The following is a 12,849-nucleotide window of genomic DNA, read 5'->3' on the forward strand; positions in this document are numbered from 1 at the left end:
ATGTTGAAGGTTTTTTTTTTTTTTTTTTTTTTTTGATTTTTGGCTTCCTGTAATTCTTACTCATCTTTTAGATGCTACAGTAGCACACAGTATAAGAACGTGATTCTCATTCCACTGCTGATTTGCACATTTTAGACAGGATAGCCAGTGATATTGACTCCTCTTTCACTGTTGGTCCTGAGGAGGCAYTGGCTTTATCCTATTTGCATTTTTCAGAGCAGATAGTACTCACAGAGTTTTACATTTCTTACAGGAGAATATTCTTCATTTTGCAGCCAGACCAATAGTTCTGCTGGACCCTGTTAGGGATAAAGTTGTCCTTAAATATTCACTTGAGGATTATTTTTACAGCTCACCTTGGTGCATAGATGACCGCTAACTGCTTAACCAGGCAAAAAGTAATCTTGAGTGCTGGTGGCAAAAATCCTCTTCAGAGTCTGATGAATTGTGATAAAGCATTTTTGTAATTTTGTTCTGCTGATTTGTTGGRGAGGGAGAGGAGTATTCCTCCTCTATTGTCACGCTAGTCAGATAAACTGAAATAGTGGGCATTGTTACTGCTATATAGGTACAAGTATTATGTGTAAGCTGGTATGATGTACTACGAAGAGAAAACACCTGCATCTAAGAGGACCTAATAAAAACACCTGCTCTCATAATTTTTTTATTTTGGTTGCTCTGGATTTCTACTTTCCCCATGCCTTCATATACATGATACATGAGGCACTGAGGTTCCGTTAGTCACAGGTGAATGAGCATATTCCAAGTTTATAGTCTAGACTGGTGCGTGGCTGCAAGTCATCTGAGTGAACTTCAGTCTGGAGAGACTGAAGGTGAAGAAAAACAGGAATAGGAAGTGATATCCCTATAAGTGGACAGTGTTCACCAGGGAAGCGAGATACACAAAGAAGAACCATCTTCAAAAACAGGGTAAAGAGTTTCTCCTCTATTCAGCCATATCCCTGTGGCAAGGAGTTAAGGACCTTTACACTTCTAACTGCTGGACTGCCTGCATTTATCCAGACATTTGCCAGCTCTAGATTGTGTTAGAAAAATGTGTCTTGACATCTTGAAAATTGCTTAGAAATAAAATCTTGTGAGAATAGCTTTGTCCTTTTACAAATCTAATAAGAAGGGCTTTACATTTCTTGCATTTGCTTCTAATCCATAAGCTACATCCAAAGTATTGACTCCCAATGCTCTTAATCCTGCATATCCTATATTCTTCTCATTGTGATCTAGGACCTGAGTGAGCCATTTTCATGCAAAAAAAAATGTTTGCTGAAAAAATGTAGTTGTGGTTGAACTGAAATTATTTGCCAAATAGGTGGATAGTTTGATCAAGAGGAAAAAAAAAAAACCTCAATTTCTGACTGCAAAACTGAGCTAATTTTTTAAAACATCTTTAAAATTATTTAAGATGAGGCAAAATATTTTATTCAGCTTGACATTAGGTATTTGGAGGTTGTCATTCTAGCAGAAAATGAGTATGGGGAAATTTGCTTCAATTTATCAGTTAAGCCAGACTTAAAAACCTTAATAATTCTTTTTGCACAGAAGGTATCTACAACTTCAGTGAACAGTTTCAACTGAAGTCATGTTTTAACCAGGAAACAATCTTCAAATATGTTTGATCACATGGAGAGAACTAATGCTGTACTGGGTTTCAAAGACATGTGCCGATCCCTATGCATTTACTCTGGTTTAACTGAAGCATGGAGCTTAAGTGATAATGATTTTAGCTTTAGTCATGAGGAAGATGTGAATTTATTTTACTGTTTGCTTGGGAAGGAAATATTCTGTTTCCAGAGAATAACACTTGATTCCTCCAGTGGATGCTGTTCATTTTTTTACTGAAATAAAAGCCTATGTGGTTGATAAGAAGTAGCTGTCTTAAAATCCACTGATTCCTTGTCTGGTATCCATTTAGGTACATCTGTTATTCAAGTGACAGCCACAGATGCTGATGATGCCAACTATGGCAACAGTGCCAAAATTGTGTACAGCATCCTCCAAGGACAGCCATATTTCTCAGTGGATCCAGAAACAGGTTAGCAACTCACGTGGTCCTACTTTTTGCAATGACAGAGATAGGACGCAGGGATCAAGACACTTTTAACTGTATTACAATTTCGCAGCAGGTTTATGACATGAAATGACTTACACTGTTGAAGTACTTACACTCAAAAAAAAAAAAAAAGAGTTATTGTAGAAGAACTGCTGCCCTTGGTATGGATAAGACTTCCAGAAGAAGTTCACTGTAAGAGTCTACAGTTGAGCAATGGTGCAGAATATTGTAAAGGATTCAGAGAATCATGAAAGCAATTAAATGTTTATTTTACACCATTTTCTGGGAGTTTCATCTGTTCATTTTAAAATAGGGACCTGAACAAGTTCAGATCAGAAGGAGAAAAAAAATCTGCAAAGGTAACTAAATTATATATTTATAAATGTCTGAGATAGATTTTTGATCACCGGCAATTTTTAAGTCAAGGTGTTTTTCGAAACTATGCTCTGGTTCTGACACTTATTAGAATTGAAGCAAGATTTAATCAATGGAAGTACTTGAAACTGTTATACAGGAAAACAGATAAAAATCAGACAAATAAATGAAAAACTTATGTAAACTTTTGTGGTCTATATCCAAAACTGTGGTCCCAAAAAAAAAAAGTTAGCAGACACCTAATCCTAAATTCAGGTAAGATTTAGTAGGCATGACCTTGTTTTGCCTAAYACTTCTCTTTCTGCACATGAACAAAATTGTTTTGGTTTAAGAATTTAAGTTCAATGGTACCCAGGATCCCTAAAGTTCCCAATCCCATGGACATGCTTGGTGATGGCTATCTTATCTAATTTCCTTTTAAAACAATTTATTTGTGAAACCCAACAAGGGGATGCCAAAGGGATAGTAAGAGTTACATGGTTACAGTATTAATAGGGAACTAGCATAGGATTAAAGTGTTAGGTAGTACTTGAATCTGACAAAGCCACCACCTTTTTAAATATAAAAAAGCCCTATTCGTTTTTTTTTGTTTCTGTTTTTTAACTGTGAGCATCTACTTTCATGACAAGACTTTCTGGGATCTGGATCGCAAAAACATGGGGATCACTTCTCTGTTTAGGGTACGGGATTTTTGGCTTTCCCACCTGAGGTCTCTGTTGTTCCTGTGTGCTGTATAAATTGCCGAGACATTTAAGTTATGTTTATGGAACTCTTATTTGGAGGTGAGACATCCAAAGGTGATTTTCCAGCATTAATTTTAAAGGCTTATCCAGTTATTTTATTACCTATAGCCCTAGATGATCACCGTGCTTCCCATTCGGCATGAAAATCTATGGACCTACTAGTAGAGCCTGAAATAATGAATCCAAGACAAGACAGAGTTCAGCCTTGTGCTGTAACACCAAAATCTCACCAGGGCTGGAGGTTGTATATGTTATTAAAATAATAGCCATGAAAAGTAGCTGAAAAGTTTAATTAATTCAACAGTTATATATATATTTGTCATCAAAAGAATAATTACATTGATTTAGCACATCACAAACAGCAAATAATGTCTTTGTTATATTTCTTTCTCTTCCCTTAAAGTCAGATTAAATCAGTAATAGATTGAAAGCCTTATACCTTAAATTGTATTTGCTTGCTATGCACAGTATATCTTACATAAATCCATTTAATTAAAGTGTGCAGGTTATTTTTCTCCTTATCCTTCCCCTGTCTCTTTTTCTCTTTTTTTCTCTCCTTTCTCTCTTTTACCCCAGGCATAATCAAAACTGCTTTACCGGACATGAGCAGGGAAAACAGGGAACAGTATCAAGTGGTCATCCAAGCTAAAGACATGGGAGGCCAGATGGGAGGACTATCAGGGACCACCACCGTGAACATCACACTGACTGATGTCAACGACAATCCTCCTCGATTCCCCCAGAGTACGGAACATCTAATAGTACTATTTTTTTCAAAGAACTTCTCTAAAATCACTTGTTTCACTGTCACCACCTGAGATCTTTTTTCTTCCTTTTTTTTTTTTTGAATAGATATAAGCCCACTGCTGTGTCTGTTTATGCTGCAGCATTATTAAAGCAAATGGGAATTTCTGCCTCTTTTTTTAAAGGCAAACTATGTCTTGGAATAATAATCCTACTTCCCACCTCTGTTCACAGTAATGTTAGCAGTAACAATAACCTAGGCTTACAGGGATTTGAAAGACCTTATAGAAATTTCATAACAACATCTAAGGTTCAGCCTTTGAAGACACAGTCCCACATGTTTAGGCAAGCAAGCAAGTCGCCAAATTTTCTAGCCTACCGGCTTGCACAGTCAGAGTTGGTAGGTGGTATGCTCTGCTGAAAATCCGACCATTTGGTTTAGGTACTTGTAATTTGCATTCAAGTCTTGATGTTGAATGTCTTTGATAATCTAGACCACATTAGACATGATTAAGGTTTTTAAAAATATGTCTGTAGACTAAGAACTGGCAAACAACAGAAAGCTGCACAATAGAGAAATCTTCACAACATATTACAGGTCTTTTCATCCTCGGCCACTGGTTTAAAACCAATCCCAAGTTGTTATAATCAGTGTCTGATAACTGTTTGATAGTCTGTAGATAAAAGAAATTTACAGCTTCAGTTCAGCACCTGCTGGAAAAAGGTCCACATTATAAAATCTGAATTGCTTATTGGCACTGACTGGGGACCTGACTGGCTCTCTTAACAGATTCACCAAGGACAGAACAAATGAGGCTGATTTAGAAAACGCTCTCCTGGACTTACAGAAACTTGAAAAGCACTTCAGTACCATGGCAATAAGTACAATCAGAATAGCATAAACAAGTCAACCTAGAACAGATTTTTAAAAATGTTAGAAAACTCTGAAAGTATGGAAGAGAGGTTTCTTTAAGTTGCTTATAATGTTTTTATCTCCTTTCATGATAACAGATTGCTTTTAAAAAAAGGGAGGGGGGGAGGAAGAACAGTACTGAAGGTCTTAAAAAGAAAATATCATTATCTGAATTCATACTCAGAGTTTAATTGCTGAGAGTCACCTTCGCATGGCAAACTCRAGCCACAAATTCTTAACCAACTTTCCCATTTGACTGCAGGAACCATGATATTTTTGGCAAATAGGAATCCTTGAACCCAAATTAGAATTCAGTGTATTGCATTGTAGGCTTGGCTGCTGAGTTAAAAATAAAAACAACAAAAAAGAGAGAGATAAAAAAGATAAAAGAATGAAGGATGCATAAAACTGCAAAATAACTTTGTCTTCTCAGGCTCCTTAGCCTTTGTTCCTTCTGGTGCTCTTTCAAGTTTAGCTGAAGCCTGATCTGAAAAACAGTGAAGTCTATGGAAGTTCTGAAGATTTCAGTAACCTTTGGTTTAGGTCCTTAATTGTAGAGAAGTTCACACAGTTTGATGCCTCACAAAATACTCTCTCTGTAGCTTGCTACTTTAAACTTCACTGAAACACATAGCATGGGCTATAGATGACCTGCTTTGGGACCAGTGCAGGGGTGTAATTTTCATTTTGCTGATGACCCTTCCCTCTCATTTTCTTTTTCCTCAGTAGGGTGTTTTTCAACACTTCCTGGTAAATCAAACATAAAGAAACATCTGGAGGTTTTGATTTCTTCTCAGATAGTTATGAACTGGAGCATGTCTTCAAAGGACTGAGTAGTTCTGGGAGTCTGCTCCTTCCAAAAACAATAACCTTCCCTTTCCTCTCATGTGAGGCAACAGTAAGTGAAAGTGTGGCCCAGAGCAGAAGGTGAATTGCAAGTGGGGGCAAAAGGAATTAATGCCAAAGTACTGAAGAACTAAAGATTGCTTTATGAGAGGAGACAGAAGAAAGGAAAGTAGCAGACTGCAGTGTGAAGCATCAGTTGTTCAGGCTGCAGTAAGGATGAACTAATTTTCTGCTTTATTTTGTATCCTGGAAGGCACACTGACCTTACACAATTAAAAGGCCTGAACTTTTTAATGGTTTAATGGCAGTGGGTGAAAAGCCTCTTCAGAACTGCACCATAAAGAAAATCTTACATTTTTGGAATTCAGTTGTACCCTAAACCAAACTAGCCATCTCACATGCCCAAAATGTGCAGCACTCACACAGTGTCACAAACGTAAGTAATGCTTTCAGACGCAAAAAGCATTTATAGTAGTTATTTCTTCTGGAAGAAGTCATAAGTGGCACGATTAAATCTGTTCTTACAGTATTGCTGGCTCCCCTGCCGCACCCCCAAATTTGAACAAGCCTTCAAAGTTATGTCTAGCTGCCAGGAATCCTAACTTTCATCCCATTTTCAGCTTGTTTTAAGGGAACAACATTCATTTTAGTCTGTGGAGATTGCAGCCAAACAGTCTACTACTGAGCTTTCACTTACAGCCTTGAATTTGTAACAGCAAATACAGTTTAGCATCAAGCATTAGCTTCCATTTTGTTACATATCTATATAAATATGGGGTATTTCCAGTGACACTCTTTTGTACTTAGACTTTACAATTGGGGATAGAGACTCATTCAGCACTCAAATGTCTGTTGTAGTCCTTGTACTTAAAAGGAACCTTCAGGACCATTTAAGTGCCTTAAAAGAAAGCAAAGGACATGCAAATATAGGAAATGGGCTAGCTCCAAAAAAGATACTTGACTGTATTATACTACAAGTCAATGCAATTTATACAGGTCCTTCCAGACTATTCAAATAAGGATTGTGCATCTTGTCAGGTGCCAAATTTGTCCAGTCCAGACCTCTACAGTATTTTCCAGTGCTACCACTTCACTCAGTAGGTTGATATTAATTAACATGAGTAAATAGCTGAAAATAAACATCAGATTCTGGAATGTAAGATGTTGAAAATAGCAGAAAATTCTTACATTTTCTTTCTAGTAAACAACTGAAAATACTAATTTAGAAACATACTGAGTCTTACCAGTGATGAAAGGTTTTCATTGTCTAGTTCTAACTGGTCAATAAAACCATGTGATTAATTCTTTGTCTGCAACAGCATGTCTTTATAATTACATTTTTATTGCAAATCTTGTCAGAAAATACATATAAATTCACTTTTCATACATATATTCAAGATTAAAATGTCTATGTAATCAGAATTCTTTCTAGCAAAACCTGATTATAAAAACATTAAATGAAACCAACCATTAAAAGAGCACAAAAAGTATGTGCAGAGTAAATTAAAGAAAATCTGAATGCATCTGCATTTCAATTAACTATAGCAATTAACATGAACATGTATCCAAATGCTCCTTACCATGACTCTTTAGTGTGTATTACCAATAASGGCTGGATGCATTACTTTCAGATAAAACACCTAAAACTCTTGAATACATATTTCAAAAGAGAGAAAAAAAAATCCTATTCTATTTTAGCCTCTTTCCAAAATCTACATTGGTTTCTAAAACTCCAGTGTCTTGGAAAAACAAAACAAAATCCCCCACTACTTTCATCTGGGAACTTTTCTAGACGACTGAGAAGAAAAAAAAAAAAACTACACTGTTAAATAATCAATGTTAGAATCAGTACCATATTATTGTGCTTTTGTGTTCCTTATAGCTGAAAAATAAGGGAAAAAAAGCATTAAAAGCACAGTACTAAATGACTTTGAAGAACCACCTGAAAATTTTTTGACAGTTTGTCAATCAGCTCTGAAACCTGTTTTAAAGTTTACTTTGATGACTAATAGATTTTTTCTTAAAATGTTTCAAACTCCAAGTTACTTAAAAAATCCAGGTGAAACTGAAGATGTTTATTTTTCAGAAGAACAAAGGTCCTCAAAATAATAAATGATTGATTTCAATCTTCCAGGCACCTACCAGTTCAGCTCTCCTGAATCTGCACCACCTGGGACTCCTCTTGGCAGAATTAAAGCCAATGACCCCGATGTGGGTGAAAATGCAGAGATTGAGTACAGCATCTCCAGTGAGGATGGATCAGACATGTTTGACATCATCACTGACAAGGACACACAGGAAGGGATTATAACTGTCAAAAAGGTTTATTTTTTCTCCCTCTCTTTTATATGTACTTAGCTCTCCAGGTGCTATGACTATTTTATCTTTTTCTAGGGGAAGGGAGGGTAGTTCTCACAAGAGGTCAGGTTGCCAAGTAGTTGTTGTATTAGTTTTGTTCTTCTCTTTCTTCAGCATATATCTGTTACTTTCAGGTCTTGAGGGAAATTTCCTGGCGTGTCACTTCACATAAAGCAGTATTTCAGTGGCTGCTGTCTGTTCAGTGAATATACTCTCACAAACAGCAGTTTTGAATTAGGGCTGTGAAAACCTGGAGGGGTTCAGTTCATGGAGGGGTTCAGTTCACAGTGGGGTTCATCAGTGTGGGGTTCATCAGCTGACTGCTGCAGCGAGGCTCACAAGGGTCGGAGGCTTGCCTGAAGGTTTAAGTGTGATGAACTTATAACTCCAAGGCTAACTTCTTCCTCTCTAATCTGTCTGGCAATATACAGGAGTCTCTTATCCAGAATGCTGAGCTCAAATCTTCAACACCTAAAAACTCTGTTGGTTTAACCTAACCTTGGTGAAACTTAAACTGCTGGACATCATGTTGATGGAGGCCTGAAGACCAAAGGAATAGGCAGAGATTTAATTCAAAATACCATTTCTGATTGATTTATTGATTGCTTTTTAGAGTTCAGACTATTAAACTTACAAAAAGCTGTGATGGTATTACCAAACTACTGTTACAATTATTTTACATTAGATGTTAGAATGGATCCGGTAAAGAAGGTTCATGTGATAATATCTACTATGAACACTATGCTCAGTTCTACCCTTATGGTGTCAGTTATGAAAAATGTATATTTATTACAGCATATAGATTTATATACATCTATTTTTGGAGAGGTGCATGAGTATTTGTGTGTGTGTACATGTATACCTGTGTACATATGAACATATAGGTACATATACATTTATGTATATATGGAACAAACCTGAACGGTTCAAGGATCATCCAGATCAGTTAATAAGCAGAATTGCCCCAAAACTGGAATGTTGGGTTCACATGGAATTTCTGTAATTCAGGTAAAGGTTTTGGGGAATCTACACACTTTATTTCTCATTTCTAAAAAAACTAGAAGTCTGGGTGATGTGCTAGGAAACGTTGACAGGTGTGTTACTGAAACAGAAAGAAATACACATTGGGACACAAGCTTCACAATGAAAAGAGCAATTTTTTTTAATTCATCAAGGATCACAAGCTCTGCAGTTTCTGTAGAGCTCTACCTTAAATCTGGCATTTCCCAATTTTTGAGTGTTAAATTCCCTGTAGTAATATCTTGAATTAAGCATGTGGATAAGTGCAGATGCCAAGGTTATAATGCAAATGTCACATATATTGGAAATCAGAGTTCAAAGATTTTATTCTCACTCTGGAATATAGAGGCCAGGGGTGAGTCTGGTTTGCTCCTGATACGGAACAGGCAAGAGCAGATGGTAAGGGAAAGAGGAAAGTGCACACAGGACAGAGAAGCTTTAGGAGCTGGGGATAACTGTTTGTGTTACTGACGTAGAGATAAGAAAAATAAGGCAACGAGTAACTACTACCTCTGGAAAGAGTCTTCCTACTTTTCTGTAGCTTCATCCCTCCTGTAACAGCAAATCTGGTTTTCCAGGAATCTGAACAAGTAGTAGGCGGAGGGACAATAATTGGCTTGCTGTTGTAAAACTCCCAGTTTTGCCTATGCCTAGAAAAAGCCCTATTGTACTGCATCTTTTTCAAGATRGATTAAATTTTAGAACTTTTGCCCTTAATAATGCCTAGACTTCTAATTCAGCATTATAAAACTGACTCACTTTTCTTGTAAAATGACATCATTTTCTTTTTTATTATTATTTGCTCCCCAGCAGCTGGATTTTGAGAACAAGATGTTATACACCTTAAGAGTGGAAGCAACCAACACTCACCCTGACCCCCGCTTTCTTCAGCTGGGGCCATTTAAAGACACAGCTCTGGTCAAAATTTCCGTGGAAGACATAGATGAGCCTCCAGTGTTCAGCAGATCCTCTTATTTAATAGAGGTAGATGAAGATGCCAAGGAAGGAAGTATTATTGGGCAGGTTGTAGCCCAAGATCCGGATATAACCAAGAATGCAATAAAGTAAGCCCTCACACAAAATAAAGTGATTTAGATGTAGATCGTATCTCACACACAAAATGTAATAAGTGCACAATGTAGGAGTGAGGCACTTGTGTAATTAACCCCACAGGGGTCACTGAAAAATGTGAAGCAGAGAAATACCTATACGAGCTTCTGATGACAAACACAGTTAACACAATATAGGAGATGTTTCTGAAAGAAAGCCTATAGGCATCAGGTAAAAAGAAAGGAGGGGTCAGCATTTAACATGCATCATGTTCCAGTGCCTTCACCAAACCTTTTACAGGATTATACTTTTATGCCATGCTTCCAAAGTCAAACTTATGCAAGATACCCAAATTGCATATTTCTACCTCCCTGCTGGTTGACAGCAGTCAGCCTTCTGTATCGCACCTTTTGCAGTTCCAGTGAGGGAAATAGCACCCTAGACATTACACTGCCTAACCTGTTCCATAGCTTAACTATTTAATGATCACCATTTGTACAGTATGTTAAATAAGAAATGACTGTGAGAAAGTCATAACAATTAGAGGTAAATGTTCAGTGCTGTGAAATTGCTGTAATTGTTAGCCATCTGCTATTATTATCTGCAGTGACAAATACAGCACTGAAATTTGTATATTCACCATGCAACTGATTAGGAAACATGGTTTCTACATTTCTGAACAAAATGGATATGACCTGCAGCAGTACAATTTGGAGAAGAAGCTATGAGTGGAGAAAGGAAATAAAATATTTTTAAGTAATCTATGTAAAAAACATTAGTTTAGCATGTTTATGGATGGCAATTATTAGCCTCTAGATCAGAAAACACCTATAAAAATGACTTTTTCCTTGATAGGAAAGAACTAAGCAAGAGAAAGTGTCATAAAAATAGATTTTAAGGACCTTAAACAACAACATAATCCAAAGATTTTTCCGGTGATTTTGATGGTCCCTATGACACACCAGAAGTATCTGATTTTCAAGTGATACTTAGTTATATCTGAAATGTGTGTCCTTTGATGGCTGAGCTCTCTAGAAAGCAATTAACTTGTGAAAATACTATCTATGGATGTTCACTTCTAGTTAAGCCACTGCTATTCTGGAATTTGCGTTATAAGCTAAAATGAGATTTTGAATATCAACCTCTAATAAGCTGCCTACATAAATGGTTTTCCCTTCATCACCCTCACTGGTTTTAAAACCTGTTTCTCAGAATTTGCAACATGCTGTGCTCCTTAATCAACTGCAGGGAAGCTTAGGTACTTGTTAGGAAAACATCCCCTATTAACCACAGGTAAAATCAGAAAYAAGCCAAAGTGTAGTAACAGTAGATATTGACACTCAGTTGTATGGTATTTTGACAGATATTCTGTGGATCGACACACTGACCTTGACAGAATATTCAACATCTATTCAGGAAATGGATCCTTATTCATCTCCAAGCCACTTGACCGGGAAGAAACTCCCTGGCACAATATCACTGTCATAGCAACTGAAATAAGTAAGTCAGAGACTATTTATCTAAGAACGTTAGAACCATGAAAAAAAAAAAGTTAAAACCTTACAGTATTTATGATTTATCTTGTTTCATTAAGTTTGCCCTTACTCAAATATTATTAATGGACAGAGCATCTTTAAGCTCAACTTATTACTTTAGGACCATCTTTGCCTACTGCAGAAAAGATGATTTGAAATTCTTAGGCTCAACAAAACTGTGTAGAGGAGGTATTAGACAAGTTAAATTGTTCCCTGAGAATTCCCAGAAATGAATTACATGCCGGAGAGTTATATTGGGTTTATTCTAAACTCAGTCTTTAGTCCAGGGGAAATCCTTGGCAAAAAGAGGCCATGGCTGGACAAATAAAACATTGCCAAAATGACCCTTTCAAGCCAGGTGAAAAAATTATATTTAACTTCAACCTGMTGTAACCTATCTCAGGAAAGAGCTTCAGCTGATGCCAAGACTAGAGAAAACTATTTCCCCTCCAGGCCTGAAGCAAACCCTGGCCCTGCGTCTTTCACCTGGATTCTTTACGGTTTTGTTGGATGTTTTTGTTGGAGACCTCTGGATGCCTCTCGCCTGTCCTTTCCTTTCCAGCCAATCAAAAACAGGCATCAGAGGGGGAACAGAGAGTCCCCTGATGGCAGGGAACAGCTTTCACAGCTTTTCTCCTTCTTATCCCTTTCTTCATGCTCCTTTATGGACTCCCCAGGCACCTATGAGCATAACAGGCAGGAGGAGGTATTTGGAGAGATATATTATATACCCATTTTCAGGAAGACTGATACCTTTTCTTCATACAATCCTCTTTCACTGTTTTGTCAAATATGGTCTCCGTTTTCAGTATTTCTGCTGCAAGATTCATCTCCAGCTATAGCTGGATCTAGGAGGTCAAGTTTGTGAATACCAACCGATGATAACAGCTATGTATACTCATTTTTTTGTTTTAACATTCAATGGGGCAACAAGGGACAACTTTTATTATTTTTTTAGTTGACTGACACAATATAACTGCTTTTCTGCTTTGAACCAGTAAATGCTACTCTTGACAGCTCTACCTCAGGAAACAGCTCTCTGAAATGMTTCATTTACTGCACTGATGTGTGGAATACAAGTCAGACAACAATAATAACTCWGTGGCCTGTTTTTAATGCAAATCAATTTAAATAGACATTGCATTATTTCAAAATAAATGTACTAAAATAACTTGTTTCAAATATAAGTATGGCTCT

The 12,849-nt window shown here is 36.9% G+C and overlaps 1 protein-coding gene across 3 annotated transcripts in view; it reads left to right on the plus strand.

Annotated features, from left to right (window-relative positions):
• Window positions 1-12,849, plus strand: part of CDH9 (cadherin 9) — a 69,333-nt gene that overhangs the window by 42,927 nt on the left and 13,557 nt on the right. Inside the window, exons 3-7 of one of the 3 annotated variants that reach the window (XM_026069280.1) lie at window positions 1,931-2,050; window positions 3,763-3,930; window positions 7,824-8,011; window positions 9,878-10,131; window positions 11,481-11,617. In XM_026069280.1, the coding sequence (XP_025925065.1) occupies window positions 1,931-2,050; window positions 3,763-3,930; window positions 7,824-8,011; window positions 9,878-10,131; window positions 11,481-11,617 (867 nt within the window). The remainder of the gene's footprint in view (window positions 1-1,930; window positions 2,051-3,762; window positions 3,931-7,823; window positions 8,012-9,877; window positions 10,132-11,480; window positions 11,618-12,849) is intronic. The other 2 variants (XM_026069289.1, XM_026069298.1) reach the window with 2 other exon arrangements.

The sequence above is a fragment of the Apteryx rowi genome, unplaced genomic scaffold (genome assembly GCF_003343035.1).
Source record: "Apteryx rowi isolate R43461 unplaced genomic scaffold, aptRow1 scaffold_1057, whole genome shotgun sequence".
NCBI lineage: Eukaryota > Metazoa > Chordata > Aves > Apterygiformes > Apterygidae > Apteryx > Apteryx rowi.